Consider the following 13,935-nt stretch of genomic DNA (forward strand, 5'->3'; position numbering starts at 1 on the left):
GACATACACATCTAAAGTTCTGAATCAACACTCTCAGTGCTGGGACATACACATCTAAAGTTCTGAATCCAACACTCAGTGCTGGGACATACACATCTAAAGTTCTGAATCCAACACTCTCAGTGCTGGGACATACACATCTAAAGTTCTGAATCAACACTCTCAGTGCTGGACATACATATCTAAAGTTCTGAATCAACACTCTCAGTGCTGGGACATACACATCTAAAGTTCTGAATCAACACTCTCAGTGCTGGATGGCAGATCACATTAAAACACATTTCTTCTTCTTCTTCTTCTTCTTCTTCTTCTTCTGCTGGTTGTGTTGGACTGCTGCAGCGTGCTCTTCTGCTGCCGTCTCTTCATCAGTGTGGAGATGTGAGGAAGATCCCTCCCTCTCTCTTTCATTCATCTCAGAGCCTCCTTCACCCTCCTCTTCCTCACCCTCATCTTCCTCACTCTCCTCCTCTCCTCTTTTTTCAGTATAAGACTCTCCCTTCATTGTAATCTTCCCCAGTTCATTACAGCTGAGGTTTCTGTCCTTAAACTCAGTGCACTTCTCAGTGGCTTTACAGCAGCGCTTCCTGTGGGTTTGAGAACCAGGGAGTTATTGTTTTTTACACACACGCACGCACGCACGCACGCACGCACGCACGCACGCACGCACGCACGCACGCACGCACGCACGCACACACAAACACACACACACCACACACACACACACACAGACACACAGACACACACACAAACACACACACACACAGGGTTTATCAGTCCACATATTAAAGGTGAGATCCTGAATAGACGAGTGCAGTAACTGTAATTTGGTCTCTTCATGCTGTAATTCACAGACTGCTGCTGCAGATCAGGTCCGTTATAAAATAAAATCATGATTATAATTCTGTAGAACTCATTAAAGTTCAGTAATAACATATAAACAGCAAAAAGGAATCACATTTGTGTGACCATTTAAACTTTCTTGTAACGTTTACTCACTTTTGTCTTAGCAACTGAAACATGGATTTCAATACCATGTGAATGTATTTAGTTCATGCAGACCAGATAATGATTGATGATTGATGATTTTAGTCTTTGGCAGGCCTGGCAAAGTGACTATGTAGCCCATTACGCTATTGCTGAGGTTTTAGATGCAGTACCTCAATATGACCACTAGAGTGTCGTGTTTGCCATTGAATGAGAGTGGGTTTGTGACTATTACTGATGGATGGATTAGAGTCGTAATTTGAAAACGTGTGTTTATTTAACATTGAATTTAAATCATGTTTAATATGTGGCCACTTTATAGATATATAAACATGCATCACAAACTATGATTTAGGATCCAAAGATGCATGCATGCATGTGGTTAATTATTACATTCTTACTTAATGCTTAGTTGTCTTGTTGCATGCCCCATTTATATAAAGCATTATACTAACTTGTAATTTCAGTAATCTATTTATTTGCACTACAATACCCTCTTATGAAAATTAAATGGGAAAAAAAAGAGAGGCCCTTTGATGAGATTTAATTTTTTATCCAGTGATGTGATAAACCACCAACAACTAAGCTGTAAAATTACCCTTCAAGTGTGATGGTGCAGTCTGGGCGCCTCTGAGCCTCCTGCAGTAAGTGGATCCCCTCCTCCAGCAACAAACCTTTTTCCTCCTCAAAACTCTCATCACAGACAGCGGCTTCAAACCTGTTGAATGAGACACACCTTATCAGGTACAGACTCAGACTCATAAACAACTGATCACAGGTTTTTACACATGAGGGTCAATAAGCTGACCTCCTCTAGACTGGGACAGGCGTGGACGAGGGAGAGGATCCTGATCCAAAACTCCCAACGGCGCCTCTTTCAGAGTGTTCAGAGTGGCTTCTATTAGTTTACTGTGTGTGATGAGAGGTGGGGTCAGCACCCCTCACCCCAAAACAAATCCAGTGATGGACAAACACCAGCAGCACAGGAACTCCCCAAATCACATATGTCTGACATCATCATGACACTAGTCTCTAAAGAGTTTAAACTCATTTCACATCATGAAAGCTGATAACTGCTACATGACTGTGGACGTGAAGGCTACGTTCAGAGGATATAGTGAGTGTCTCAGATCATAGACTAACTGTGAGCAGAGTGGCTTTGGCTGCAATCCTAGACATTACACTATATCATATTATGATGACACTAATCTCTAAAGTGTTTTAAATTGGAACACAAACCAGTGACTACCATCCATCTGTTCAGCTGTGATTAGGTTGTGTGAATGTGAATGAGTATGTGTCTCAGGTGTAGTATAGAGACACATGGAGGGTCCAGTATTCCTGGCTACAATCCCATCAGATTATGTGTACAGTATTTGTAGGGCATCAGTAAGATGATTATAAAAGGTGTCTCTTACTCTACTCTCTCTAGACTGGGGCAAGTGTGGATGAGTTGGAGGATCCTGGTGGCCCAGATCTCAGTCAGGCAGCTCACCATCAGACCCACCATCTTCAGATCAGGCAAAGAGGGCAGCCAGGACAACAGAGCATCCACACACTCATTATGCTCCAAACTCCTACACACACACACACACACACACACACGCACACACACACACACACACACACACACACACACACACACAGAGAGAGTGGTCTTAGAAACACACCAAAAGGAACCCAGTATAACCACATGCTCTCACAAACACACAAGCCATTCTTAGACATGAAAAAGAAAAGAAATGCATGAAAAGAAATACAGAGCCATCTTCCTATTTGTAATGTTATGAAACCATTGAAATAAATCTAACTCTCACTTGTCTGTGAAACGTCTCAGCTGATGGAACCTGTGGAGGATCTCCCTCAGTATGATGTCAGAGATCTGTGAGGGGAACCCCAGATCTAGACCCAGTCCAGAGGATTCAGATTCAGGAGTGGAATCTCCATAGTGGGCAATCTCCAGCCTGTAACCCAGGGAAGGGAAGGAATAGAAGATTGACCATTTCCATGCTCACACCATACACATTACCACATAGCACACATTTCCTTTAGCTCTAACTTGTACTGACTAAATGTGTTTCCTGTAGAATTGTTATTTGGAAAGTGAATTACAATGTAGCTTAATGAGAGAGTGAAAGTGACACACCAGAAATATTCCTTCTCTCTTTTCATCACGAGAGTAGAACAGAGACTGTCAGCTGTATCAGCCCCCTTCAGTAGCTGCACCCTGCCAATCAGAACAGTGAGTCAGGTGAAGCACAGCACAGAGGATCCAAATGCACAGTGTGTCACATTCTGTGAACTGATGAGTGGCTTTAGCTGCAATCCTAGATGTTACACGACATCATATTATAATGACACTAATCTCTAAAGTGTTTTAAATTGGAACACAAACCGGTGACTATCATCCATCTGTTCAGCTGTGATTAGATTGTGTGAATGTGAATGAGTATGTGTCTCAGGTGTAGTATAGAGACACATGGAGGGTCCAGTATTCCTGGCTACAATCCCTTCAGGTTGTGTGTACAGTATTTGTAGGGCATCAGTAAGATGATTATAAAAGGTGTCTCTTACTCTACTCTCTCCAGACTGGGGCAGGTGTGGATGAGTTGGAGGATCCTGGTGGCCCAGATCTCAGTCAGGCAGCTCACATACAGAACCACCTCCTTCAGATCAGGCAGAGAGGGCAGCCAGGACAACAGAGCATCCACACACTCATTATGCTCTAGACTCCTACACACACACACACACACACACACACACACACACACACACACACACACACAGTGGTCTTAGAAACACGCCAAAAGGAACCCAGTATAACCACATGCTTTCAAACACGCACAAACCATTCTTAGACATGAAAAAGAAAAGAAATGCATGAAAAGAAATACAGAGCCATCTTCCTATTTGTAATGTTATAAAACCATAAAATAAATAAATAAATAAAAATCTCACTTGTCTGTGAAACGTCTCAGCTGATGGAACCTGTGGAGGATCTCCCTCAGTATGATGTCAGAGATCTGTGAGGGGAGCCCCAGACCTAGACCCAGTCCAGAGGGTTCAGATTCAGGAGAGCAATCTCCAGAGTGGACAATATACAGCCTGTAACCCAGGGAAGGGAAGGAACATCAGATTGACCATTTCCATGCTCACACCATACACATTACCACATGGCACACATTTCCTTTAGCTCTAACTTGTACTGACTAAATGTGTTTCCTGTAGAATTGTTATTTGGGAAGTGAATTACAATGTAGCTTAATGAGAGAGTGAAAGTGACACACCAGTTGTATTCCACCATTCTCAACATCGCGAGAATAGAACAGAGACTGTCAGCTGTATCAGCCCCCTTCGGTTGGCGCACCCTGCCAATCAGAACAGTGAGTCAGGTGAAGCACAGCACAGAGGATCCAAATGCACAGTGTGTCACATTCTGTGAATTTATGAGTGAGTGAGGAGCGGAGAGACACACACGCACACGCACACACACACGCGCGCGCGCACGCGCACACACACACACACACACACACACACACACACACACACACACACACACACACACACACACACACACACATATACTCTCTCTCTCTCTCACAGACACAGACACACAGACACAGACACACACACAGACACACACACACACACACTCTCTCTGCCTCTCTCTCTCTCTCTCTCAGACACACACACATACACATTCTCTCTCTCTCTCTCTCTGACACACACACACACACACACACTCTCTGTCTCTCAGACACACACACACACACACACACACACACACACACACACACACACACACACACACACTCACACACAAACACACACACACAGAGTGGTCTCTTAGAAACACACCTCAGCTGTCAGCACAGCTCAGGTATGCACAGCCATTCACCACATTCATCCTTATTCAGAGTCCAGTTTGTCTAAGAGAGTTTATGCATTTTATTTTGTAAACAAGACTGTAGGGAGGGGATGACAGAGGAGTCAAACCATTTATTTATTTTGAAACCAAAACTCCCAGTGATGTCCCTCTATCTGTGGTCTATTGATTTCTATTAGTTGACTGTGTGTGATGAGAGGTGGGTCAGCACTCCTCAGCCCAAAACAAACAGCAGCAGCACAGGACCTGATGGTATTTCATACAGATTTGACCTTCAACTCCTCTCTGGAGACCTGCTGGAGGCTAAACACATTACTCTTTAAAGTACATGGAGGTCCATCTGCCTGATGAGAGGGGACCTGTGAAGTGTTTCTTACCCCACATGCTCTGTGATCTGTGTGGTGTTGTAGAACTGCAGGAGCCTCTCAGCAGTGGTGATGCTGATGGTCTTCACTGAGAGCACAACGTCACCCACAGACTTCTGCCTGTAGAGGGCGCTGAGGACCTGCTGCACACTCTCCTCTGACACACTGCTGTTCATCACACTGGAACACACAACACACACATGTGACTGTGCTGATTCATGGTTCATTCACCAGTTGTTTCATGATTCACTTCTAGTGCAACACAGTCATTTCAATTAGTATGTTTATAATGACCAGGCATCAACTTAACACAATGTAACACAACAAAAATATGTGACTGTACTGCTTCAAGGTTCTGTGCTCTGTAGCTGTGTGTATACCTATGTGTGCGTGCACCTGTGTGTGTGTGTGTGTGTGTGTGTGTGTGTGTCTGTGTGTGTGTGTGTGTGTGTGTGTGTGTGTGTGTATGTGTGTGTCTGTGTGTACCGTGCGTGCACCTGTGTGTGTGTGTGTGTGTGTGTGTGTGTGTGTGTGTGTGTGTGTGTGTATGTGTGTCTGTGTATACCGTGCTTGCACCTGTGTGTGTGTGTGTGTGTGTATGTGTGTGTATGTGTGTCTGTGTAGACCGTGCGTGCACCTGTGTGTGTGTGTGTGTGTGTGTGTGTGTGTGTGTGTGTCTGTGTATACCGTGCTTGCACCTGTGTGTGTGTGTGTGTGTGTGTATGTGTGTGTATGTGTGTCTGTGTATACCGTGCGTGCACCTGTGTGTGTGTGTGTGTGTGTGTGTGTGTGTGTGTATGTGTGCTTCTGTGTGTGTGTGAGGGTGAGTGTGTGTGTACTGTATGTATCTGTGTGTACCTGTGTGGAAGTGTGTTAGTTTGTCTATGTCCATATATCTGGACTCATGTATGCCCCAATGGTACCCTTACAATAGCACTTCCAATGCCCACAGCTATTCTCAAACACTTCTCCCTCTCCCACCAGAGGAAAACGGTGTCTGAATTAAAACCCTCCACATACCCTGTAGACCCCATCCCTCCCTGGGTTATAAAAGATGTGCTTGACCATGTGGGTCCCACCATTCCATCCATCATAAATAGCTCCCTCACCTCTGGTCAAGTACATCACAGCTATACAACCTCTTAACAAGAAGCCCAAACTCCTCCTCACAGATCCCAATAACTACAGAACATTTCAAAACTACCATTTCTATCTAAGCTACTAGAACATATTGTCTTCCAGCAGTTTCAGCCCTAACCCAACATAATAGTTTCAACATGTCTCAGTCTTATTTCAACAGTCTGGTATTAATCTGGTTTCCGTGCATGTGTAGCAGGTTGGGTTACTGTCTCTTCTCCCTTGATTGGTCTGGATTGGCGGAGCTGCAGGGGTGGACCCAGGCAGCCTGATATGTAGGAATGCAACTGTCACCTGGACGTGCTACGTCTCTTCCTACTTCCAGGGTGCCTGTTTCCAGTGGTGGCCAGAATAAGTTCCCTCCCACACCGTTTGGTTGCAGCATGTACTGTATATTTGGCCGTCTCCTTATTGGCACAATTGGCTTCTATTTGCAACTTGCTTCTCTCCTTTTGATTTTAAGTGTTCAACTTCACACTATAATCTTATTTCTAGATTTTGCTGCACATTTTACCTCAGATTCCGTGTTTTTATCTTGTTTTTAGACACCCCTTTTTTGCCGTGTGATTCACACGATTTAGCTGACCACAGTGTGTACTGTATATATGTACGCCTCCTTATTATAGCCTGCTGGCTCATATTATTAACCCTTTTGGCACGATTGGCTTCTGTTTGAACCTGCTTCTCACTGTTACCTGCATGTCTGTTCTGTGGGGTTTTGTCTATGGTGTACTTTACTCAAGTGTGGAGTTATTTAACTGTGTTTGTGTACTTCACCAAAGTGTGCCTCTATAATTGTGTATTTCTAGAATTTATTTGCTCGGGCACACATGTGGTGTGTATCCTGCAGACCCCTTCCTGGCCCACAGGCATTGTGCTCTAGCAGCTGTGCAGCCCTGCTGGTTGCTGTATACTGTATGTATGTATGTATGTATGTGTGGATGCAGGTTAGCATGGTACTTATGGTAATGATGGTACTGTGTTTTCCATCTGTGTCAGTGTTGGTTGCTGTGGCCTCCCCTCTGGGTTGTGGTCTGTGATTTTGGTCTATGAAGTTATGAAAAGGTTGTAAAGGTATAAAGTATCATGAGATGTAGATGTAGGGTCTAGACACTCACCATAGCAGGGCTCAATCGGAGGGGTGGGATGAACTTGTCTTTCAAATTCCCTCTCCACGCAATAAGACAGCGCTAAATGAATCATCTTGTTGTTTTCAAGTAGCAGGATGCTTAACGGTCGCAACTTCTGGTCGCAGGTCAGTTGTCATTATGTTAAGCTCGCCTACCGACTCTAAACATTGCCCGGTCGAAGTTTAATTTCTCCCGAGTTGCTAGACTACCATGGGCAGCAAATTAGATTTGAAAATCAGGCACTGCGCTGAAGTGGTTCGCCTCCTTCCTAGAAAGATGAATCTCTTCAGTCCTCTTTAACACTTTGTCATTTGACTCTTTTATAGACAATACCCCAATCACTGCTACTTTGCCGACGGATTTGCCGCTGCTGGCAGCTGAGAGAAGCCGGCTACCATTGAAAACGAATGACTTCCAGAATCTTTGGAAGCTCAAATCGGCGGCGGTGTGAACGTACAGTAAGAGACCGGGGCCAAAGGACCAAAGATCCTTCATTACTATCCTCTCCGCTTTAACTCTTTAACTAAATGCGCTGAAAGTCACATCAAGCTCTGGATGGCAAACAATGAAAAAAAAACTGAATGAGACTGAAATTAAATTCAAATGATTTTGGAAACCAAGACTGTAGCAAGTAACTTTGGGACACACACTGAGTATGTCTAAAGAGACCCTATGCAACTTTCTGCAGGAGACGATCGCTCTTTGTTTACATCTGGAAGTCTGAGACGAAGAACCACGCTTGCAATTTATATATTTAAATATAGCCTATACATGTATAAATATACACGCTAAAGCTGTCGGGGAAGCTCTGCAGAGAAAATGAGCGAAAACGAACAACGAAACCGAAACCAGAGATGAAATCGCCAATCCTGCATAGTTCCTCTTTAACACACACATGATAAATAATGCACACACACATAATACATATTCTTGCTATTACTACCACTGCTATTGTTCTCAAAGTGACTGGTATTCAGCAGATGTGTTTATCCAAAGAAACACAAGACATGCAGTGGTGGGCTTGGGAATAAAACTGGGGCCAACCAATCATCAGGCGAAACTACCAACGTGCCACCTGCTGTCCCTGATTCAGGTTGTGGGATTTACCTGCAGTGTGTCACTATACCTGCCAGGTGTAACTATGTTTCAAATTGTTTTCATGCCAAACACTGAGAACTTCAACTCTGACTCTCTAACATGTTCCTTTTTGTTTCTCAGAATGTCCACCAGACACACACTGTTTTGGCAGCAGATCCAGTAAATGTGTCATTCCAGAAACACAACTCCTCTTCTCTTCCAATGCGTCTACACCTAGGTACCAAAACTATTTCAAATATACACAAACAAATCACAAATCACTAACAAAAACAAAAACAAAATAAGGAGTCTAAATCCTCACATTAGTATCAACTTAAACTGATATGATTCTTACTTCCACATGCCAAACACTGAGATCTTTAATTCTGGCCTCATGTTGTTGAAAAACGTACGTTTGAGAGGAACGTGATGAAACTTTGCCACGCCTCCACTTAACCTGATAACTTAGTCAAGACTCACCTGCCGGTGCTACTGCTGCAGTTGTTTTCACTCGCAACCCACCACCTCCCGTTCACTTCCCGTTCACTTGTGCCAACGCAGCCAGTTTGGTGTGATCCAGCAGGGCACTTCAGGACCCTGGCCAGCGACCTTTCCCAACATGCTATCTCCGCTCAATTATAATCATACTGTTCTGACACTTAAACTGCCATATTCTCATAGCTCAGGTTCATCACACAGCAATTATCTGTTGTCTGGCATCTTGCCCGGCCTCTGCCAGCGTAGGCAGGTCAGGCACGAGCTCACGTTAAGCTTCTCGGGTGCCCACGGTCGCCACTCTGGGCTGACGTCTGCCAGTACAGTTCTCATCCAGCGTGACCCCACGATGCACTTCACGACCACGAGAGGTAACGCCAGCACAGAGCCGCCGTGTTCATGAGAAGCTCGTCAGGACCCTGACTAGTTGTTACGGTCAGGTTAGGGAAAAAGCACATACTGATTGAAGGCTGCTCGAGCACCAGCTGATTGCTGGGCGGGGCAGGCGCGGAGTTTCAAAAATTGATTACAGGTGGACACCTGAGGAAGCGGGAAGACGCCAGAGTGTCGCAACTGAGAGAGACACCGTTTTCGACCTGAACCGACATTCGCCCTTTTGGAGTTTTCGTTATTATTTCTATGTGCAACGTTGAGTCTGGCACCGGACATTCTTTTAAGAAAACTGAACTAACCGAACAACGGAGAGAGCTGGCCGCTCTCGGAGGAAGAGCAAGACCTGTGCTGGCCCGGTTTGCACGCTCGCCCTCGGAGCTGGTAAGCTTGTCTCTTGTGGCCTTCAGTAGTTACATTCACCATCACCCACACTACTGACATAGCTCACGTCCACGTTAACACAGACACGCAGGGTAAGTTACACTGAAGGTTGGCTAGCTGTTAGAATTCCCCCTAGACTTACGAGCGTGTTTTGTAATGTTTTAGATAGGCTGGCTTGTGTATGCGGTTGCGTTTGGCATTCGCGTATCGGCGTTGTGGGTCGCTAGTTAAATCAACCCTCGGTTGTAACACTAGTGACCTACACAAAGCCCTCCCACATTTATTCTCTCTGGCAAATTTCAGATAGTGAAATATAGTGACTATAAACATTTTCCTTCAAACACACTTACTATTTCAATACACAAGAAATGCAAATATACAAGTGAAAGTGTTGATATGTGTTCATATGAATACAGTTCTTACTATAGGTCACTCAGGATCTTTCCTTCCCCCAGAGCTGAGATCAGATCATTCATATCAGCATCGGACAGCTTCTCAACACCTAACCTGCAAACACACAAACACATAGTCAACCAGCACTCCTGCTTTAAGCTTCCTATGAATGTGGTTGGTTTTAATAGGACATCAAACTGAACTTATCTAAAGTGTTTATGTATGTGGCTATATTAATTTGTGTTCCACACATACACACACAAACACAGACACAAACACAGACACAGACACAGACACAGACACAGACACAGACACACACAGGCCCGCTGCTGAGCTTCTGGAGGCCCTAAGCTTAAATGGACAGGGAGGCCCCCAAACGCCAACCCCCCCACTACTGTTCATATAAAAAGTGACTCAAAAACAACATGTGAATCATCTTAAATCTGCTGTTCATCTGTAAAGCACTTCGTTATTTCATAGCCAGTAGCCTGTGTATTTCACAATGATATGGGAAGCACATTAAGCTATTATATTAGGCTATATAATTTTGTGGAACATATACAAAACCGTCTATAGGCTAGGCCTACTCTAATTTTACACATTAAACAAAAGGCATTTTGTAAATAACCAAACGTAAAGATACCCTAGCACATTTTGGCCCAATACCAAATGAAATTGAATTGAGATATTAGATGCATGTGCCTTAAATAAGAGTTCTGAAATAATACTCACTATTCTTGATACATTCATCAGCCTGTCTAACTCCTGTCTAGTCTCTGATCGCTGATTATGTTGTGTCACCTCAGCCTATGCAGAAAAGCTTTGGACAGAAGCAGCAGTGCTAATCTTGCAGTGCACTTTGCACAAACTGCTAACTAGAATTTCGCTGACTTCGTATTGGGTGCCAAATATCTACATTGACAACTGTCAACAATTTGCAAACATGTCACATGCATTGTGAAATCTAGATTTTACATAATTTAGGGCTTAGAGCTACATCAAATCCAACTAGAATGCATTTCCCGGTGGGAAAATGCGAAGTGTGCTTGCTCCGACGCGCCGCGACAGCGCTCCGGCAGGAGACGCGACCGCTCGCCCTCAGGTCAAAACGCTAAAGTTTGGCCAAGGCGCGAAGCTGCTTCGAGTTTGCCGGCATTGCCCTCGATTGCCGAATTCTTACACTGACGTGACGGGTTGCCTAGGTTCATCAGTGGTATGTCCCAGAGCACCTCAAATGTAAAAATGTGGATGTCATCCCAAAGACGTAAAGAGATATGAGACAAAATGCATTTTTGCTAATTGCGACGCCCCCTAGTGGCCAAATTACACCAAATTTACTGATGCTACTTTGGATGGTGTCCAAAATCATCCCACCAAATATGGTCTTGACACCTCAAAGCGTTTCCGAGATTTGACCTCACTTCCTGTTTGGAGGCTTCACCATCGAATTTGATTGGCTGCCATGGGCGAACGCTTTGATGTATGGAAATGAAATGTACACCTCTAAGGTCTGTAGAGCTTGTGTTGAATTATGTATGAGTTGTTCACGTGTAGCCAGCATGAAACACGTAACCACTGAAAGAAGGAAGGAGCCTAAGGAACTAGGCATGTTTCTAGAACAAATACGAGTAATGTTAGGAGTATTGCGGGAACATCTGCTGTTTACTCACTGTTGAGTAAGTTGCAATGTGTTATAGCCTCAAATTGATGGTAGAATAAACAGGACGACTCACCTGTTCAAATGGTGTAATAGGATCAAATTTGGGGTTGATATGTCAAAGCAACCAGGCTGTTACTGGTTAACGTGTCTGAATATGAAATCGATTTTGGATTGGTTGCATGTGATAAAAGCTATGCCATTTCCTGTCCAGACAGCATTCATATTCAGAAATACTGTACACCAGCAACAAGGCACACACACACACACACACACACACACACACACACACACAGACGTACATACACATACACACACACACACACACACACACACACACACACACACACACACACACACACACCTCTTCCAAACAGAAGCGTCAGTCCGTTACATCTGCCTCTTGTCCACAAACTGCATGTTGCTGAGTTGACTCACAACGGCACCAGCAACGAAGACTTTCACACAAACACACACACACACACACACACACACACACCACCCCCTCAAACCCAAATATCTGTCTGTTACGTCGACCTCTTGTCCACAAACTGCATGTGGCACAGTTCACCCACATCTACCCACAATTTTTTGATTTATAAATAATCCCAGCTTTAAAAAACTGCAATGTGTCCAATCTTAATATATATATATATATGTATACTGTATGGGCAATTCCATGCAAAACTGTCAAGTCCATAACCCCACACAGCGTCAAACTATGATGTGGATGATGATTTCTTAAAAGTTTACCATTTCGCTCTTCTTGTTTGTACAACATATTCAATGACATTGTTAACTTAATCATTTGCATTATATAAATGTAACCTATTTTTCCACCCTTATGTCTCAACATATACTGGAGTCACATTCATAAACATAAACAGGATCCTAGGTTCTCAATTTGCTGGACTCACTGTCTACCATAAAGTTAAAGAATAGTAATAACAGAAGAAAAGGTAAGACGATGTTGATAGCGTGATTAACTAGGGTGGTGCCTCCACTGAAGAATGTCTTTACCACTGCCCTGGTGGAAATATGTAAATCCTCAGAAATGTCAAGTGCTACAGTTACTTCTACCTGCTTTGATATAGCTTATCCTAAATGAAATACTATGCAATGCAACCATCACAAAACATTTATTGTATCCTTTGTTTTTAACTCTTAGAATTCAGTTCAGTATGACATAATAAAATGAAAGTACAAAAACAGTTTTTACACCCCTTTTTAAAAGTTCAACCTATCACTTTCAATGAAATCTCAATGAAGGATTACGTAGTTCTAAATAGTAACTGTGTGGTAATAATTCACCTATACCACCCATAGCCTAAATTAATTAAATGTTTACCATGAACAATAGTTAAATGAAACACACAGTAATACTTTCTTTATTCCACTGCTCGGTTGAGTTCCCCATTGTCCTGCGTTCTATAAGGGTGTGCATTAACTTTAGATATACGCACGGCTATGAAGTAGTTCCATTGTTTTTGACCGTATCACACTTGAATATTAATTCGCCTAACTTGTTGTGAAGTTTAAATGCACGTCACGTTACATAGAAGCTGTAAAATACAGACGTTCAGATCATAGTAACGTTTAGCATATGACAGAGGTGTCATTTAGCTAGTTAGGTGGCAGTAGGCTAAGAAAAATAGCAATCTTTCAAAGTTAACGTTCATCAGAATCTTGGGATATGCCAGCTTGACAACGGGAGATTAGAACTAACGACTGGCTTTTGGCCATAGCAACCATCCATTTAGAACTAGTAACCGCAGTTTCAGAAATTAGTTGAAATGTGTCTGGGAAAAGTAGTTCTACAAACAAAACAGTTATAGCGATTAAAACATTTAAATTAGCACCGGAAACGAACACAACGCAGTGGCAACAGTGGAATAAGCGGGATAATGGACTTCACGCCGTGCGGTTATTCAAAGTTAATGCACTTTTCTAGACGGAACGTCCCTCCGCTTCGCGTCGGGCCGTATCACCGTCTAGAACGTGCATTAACTTTGAATAACCGCACGGCGTGTCGTCCAT

General features: G+C 43.5%; 2 protein-coding genes across 2 annotated transcripts in view; both read right to left on the bottom strand.

Moving 5' to 3' along the window:
* Positions 1–13,935, bottom strand: part of LOC134069757 (NACHT, LRR and PYD domains-containing protein 1 homolog) — a 124,927-nt gene that overhangs the window by 25,045 nt on the left and 85,947 nt on the right. The window lies entirely within an intron of this gene.
* LOC134069772 (myelin transcription factor 1-like) lies at positions 91–2,137 on the bottom strand. The gene is made up of 2 exons (XM_062525843.1): positions 1,583–2,137; positions 91–584 (listed from the first exon to the last, which is right to left on the bottom strand). The coding sequence occupies exons 1-2, from the start codon at positions 1,744–1,746 to the stop codon at positions 266–268; spliced, it is 483 nt and encodes a 160-aa protein (XP_062381827.1). The 5' UTR covers positions 1,747–2,137; the 3' UTR covers positions 91–265.

This window comes from Sardina pilchardus, chromosome 22 (assembly GCF_963854185.1).
Source record: "Sardina pilchardus chromosome 22, fSarPil1.1, whole genome shotgun sequence".
In the NCBI taxonomy this organism is placed as follows: Eukaryota; Metazoa; Chordata; class Actinopteri; order Clupeiformes; family Clupeidae; genus Sardina; species Sardina pilchardus.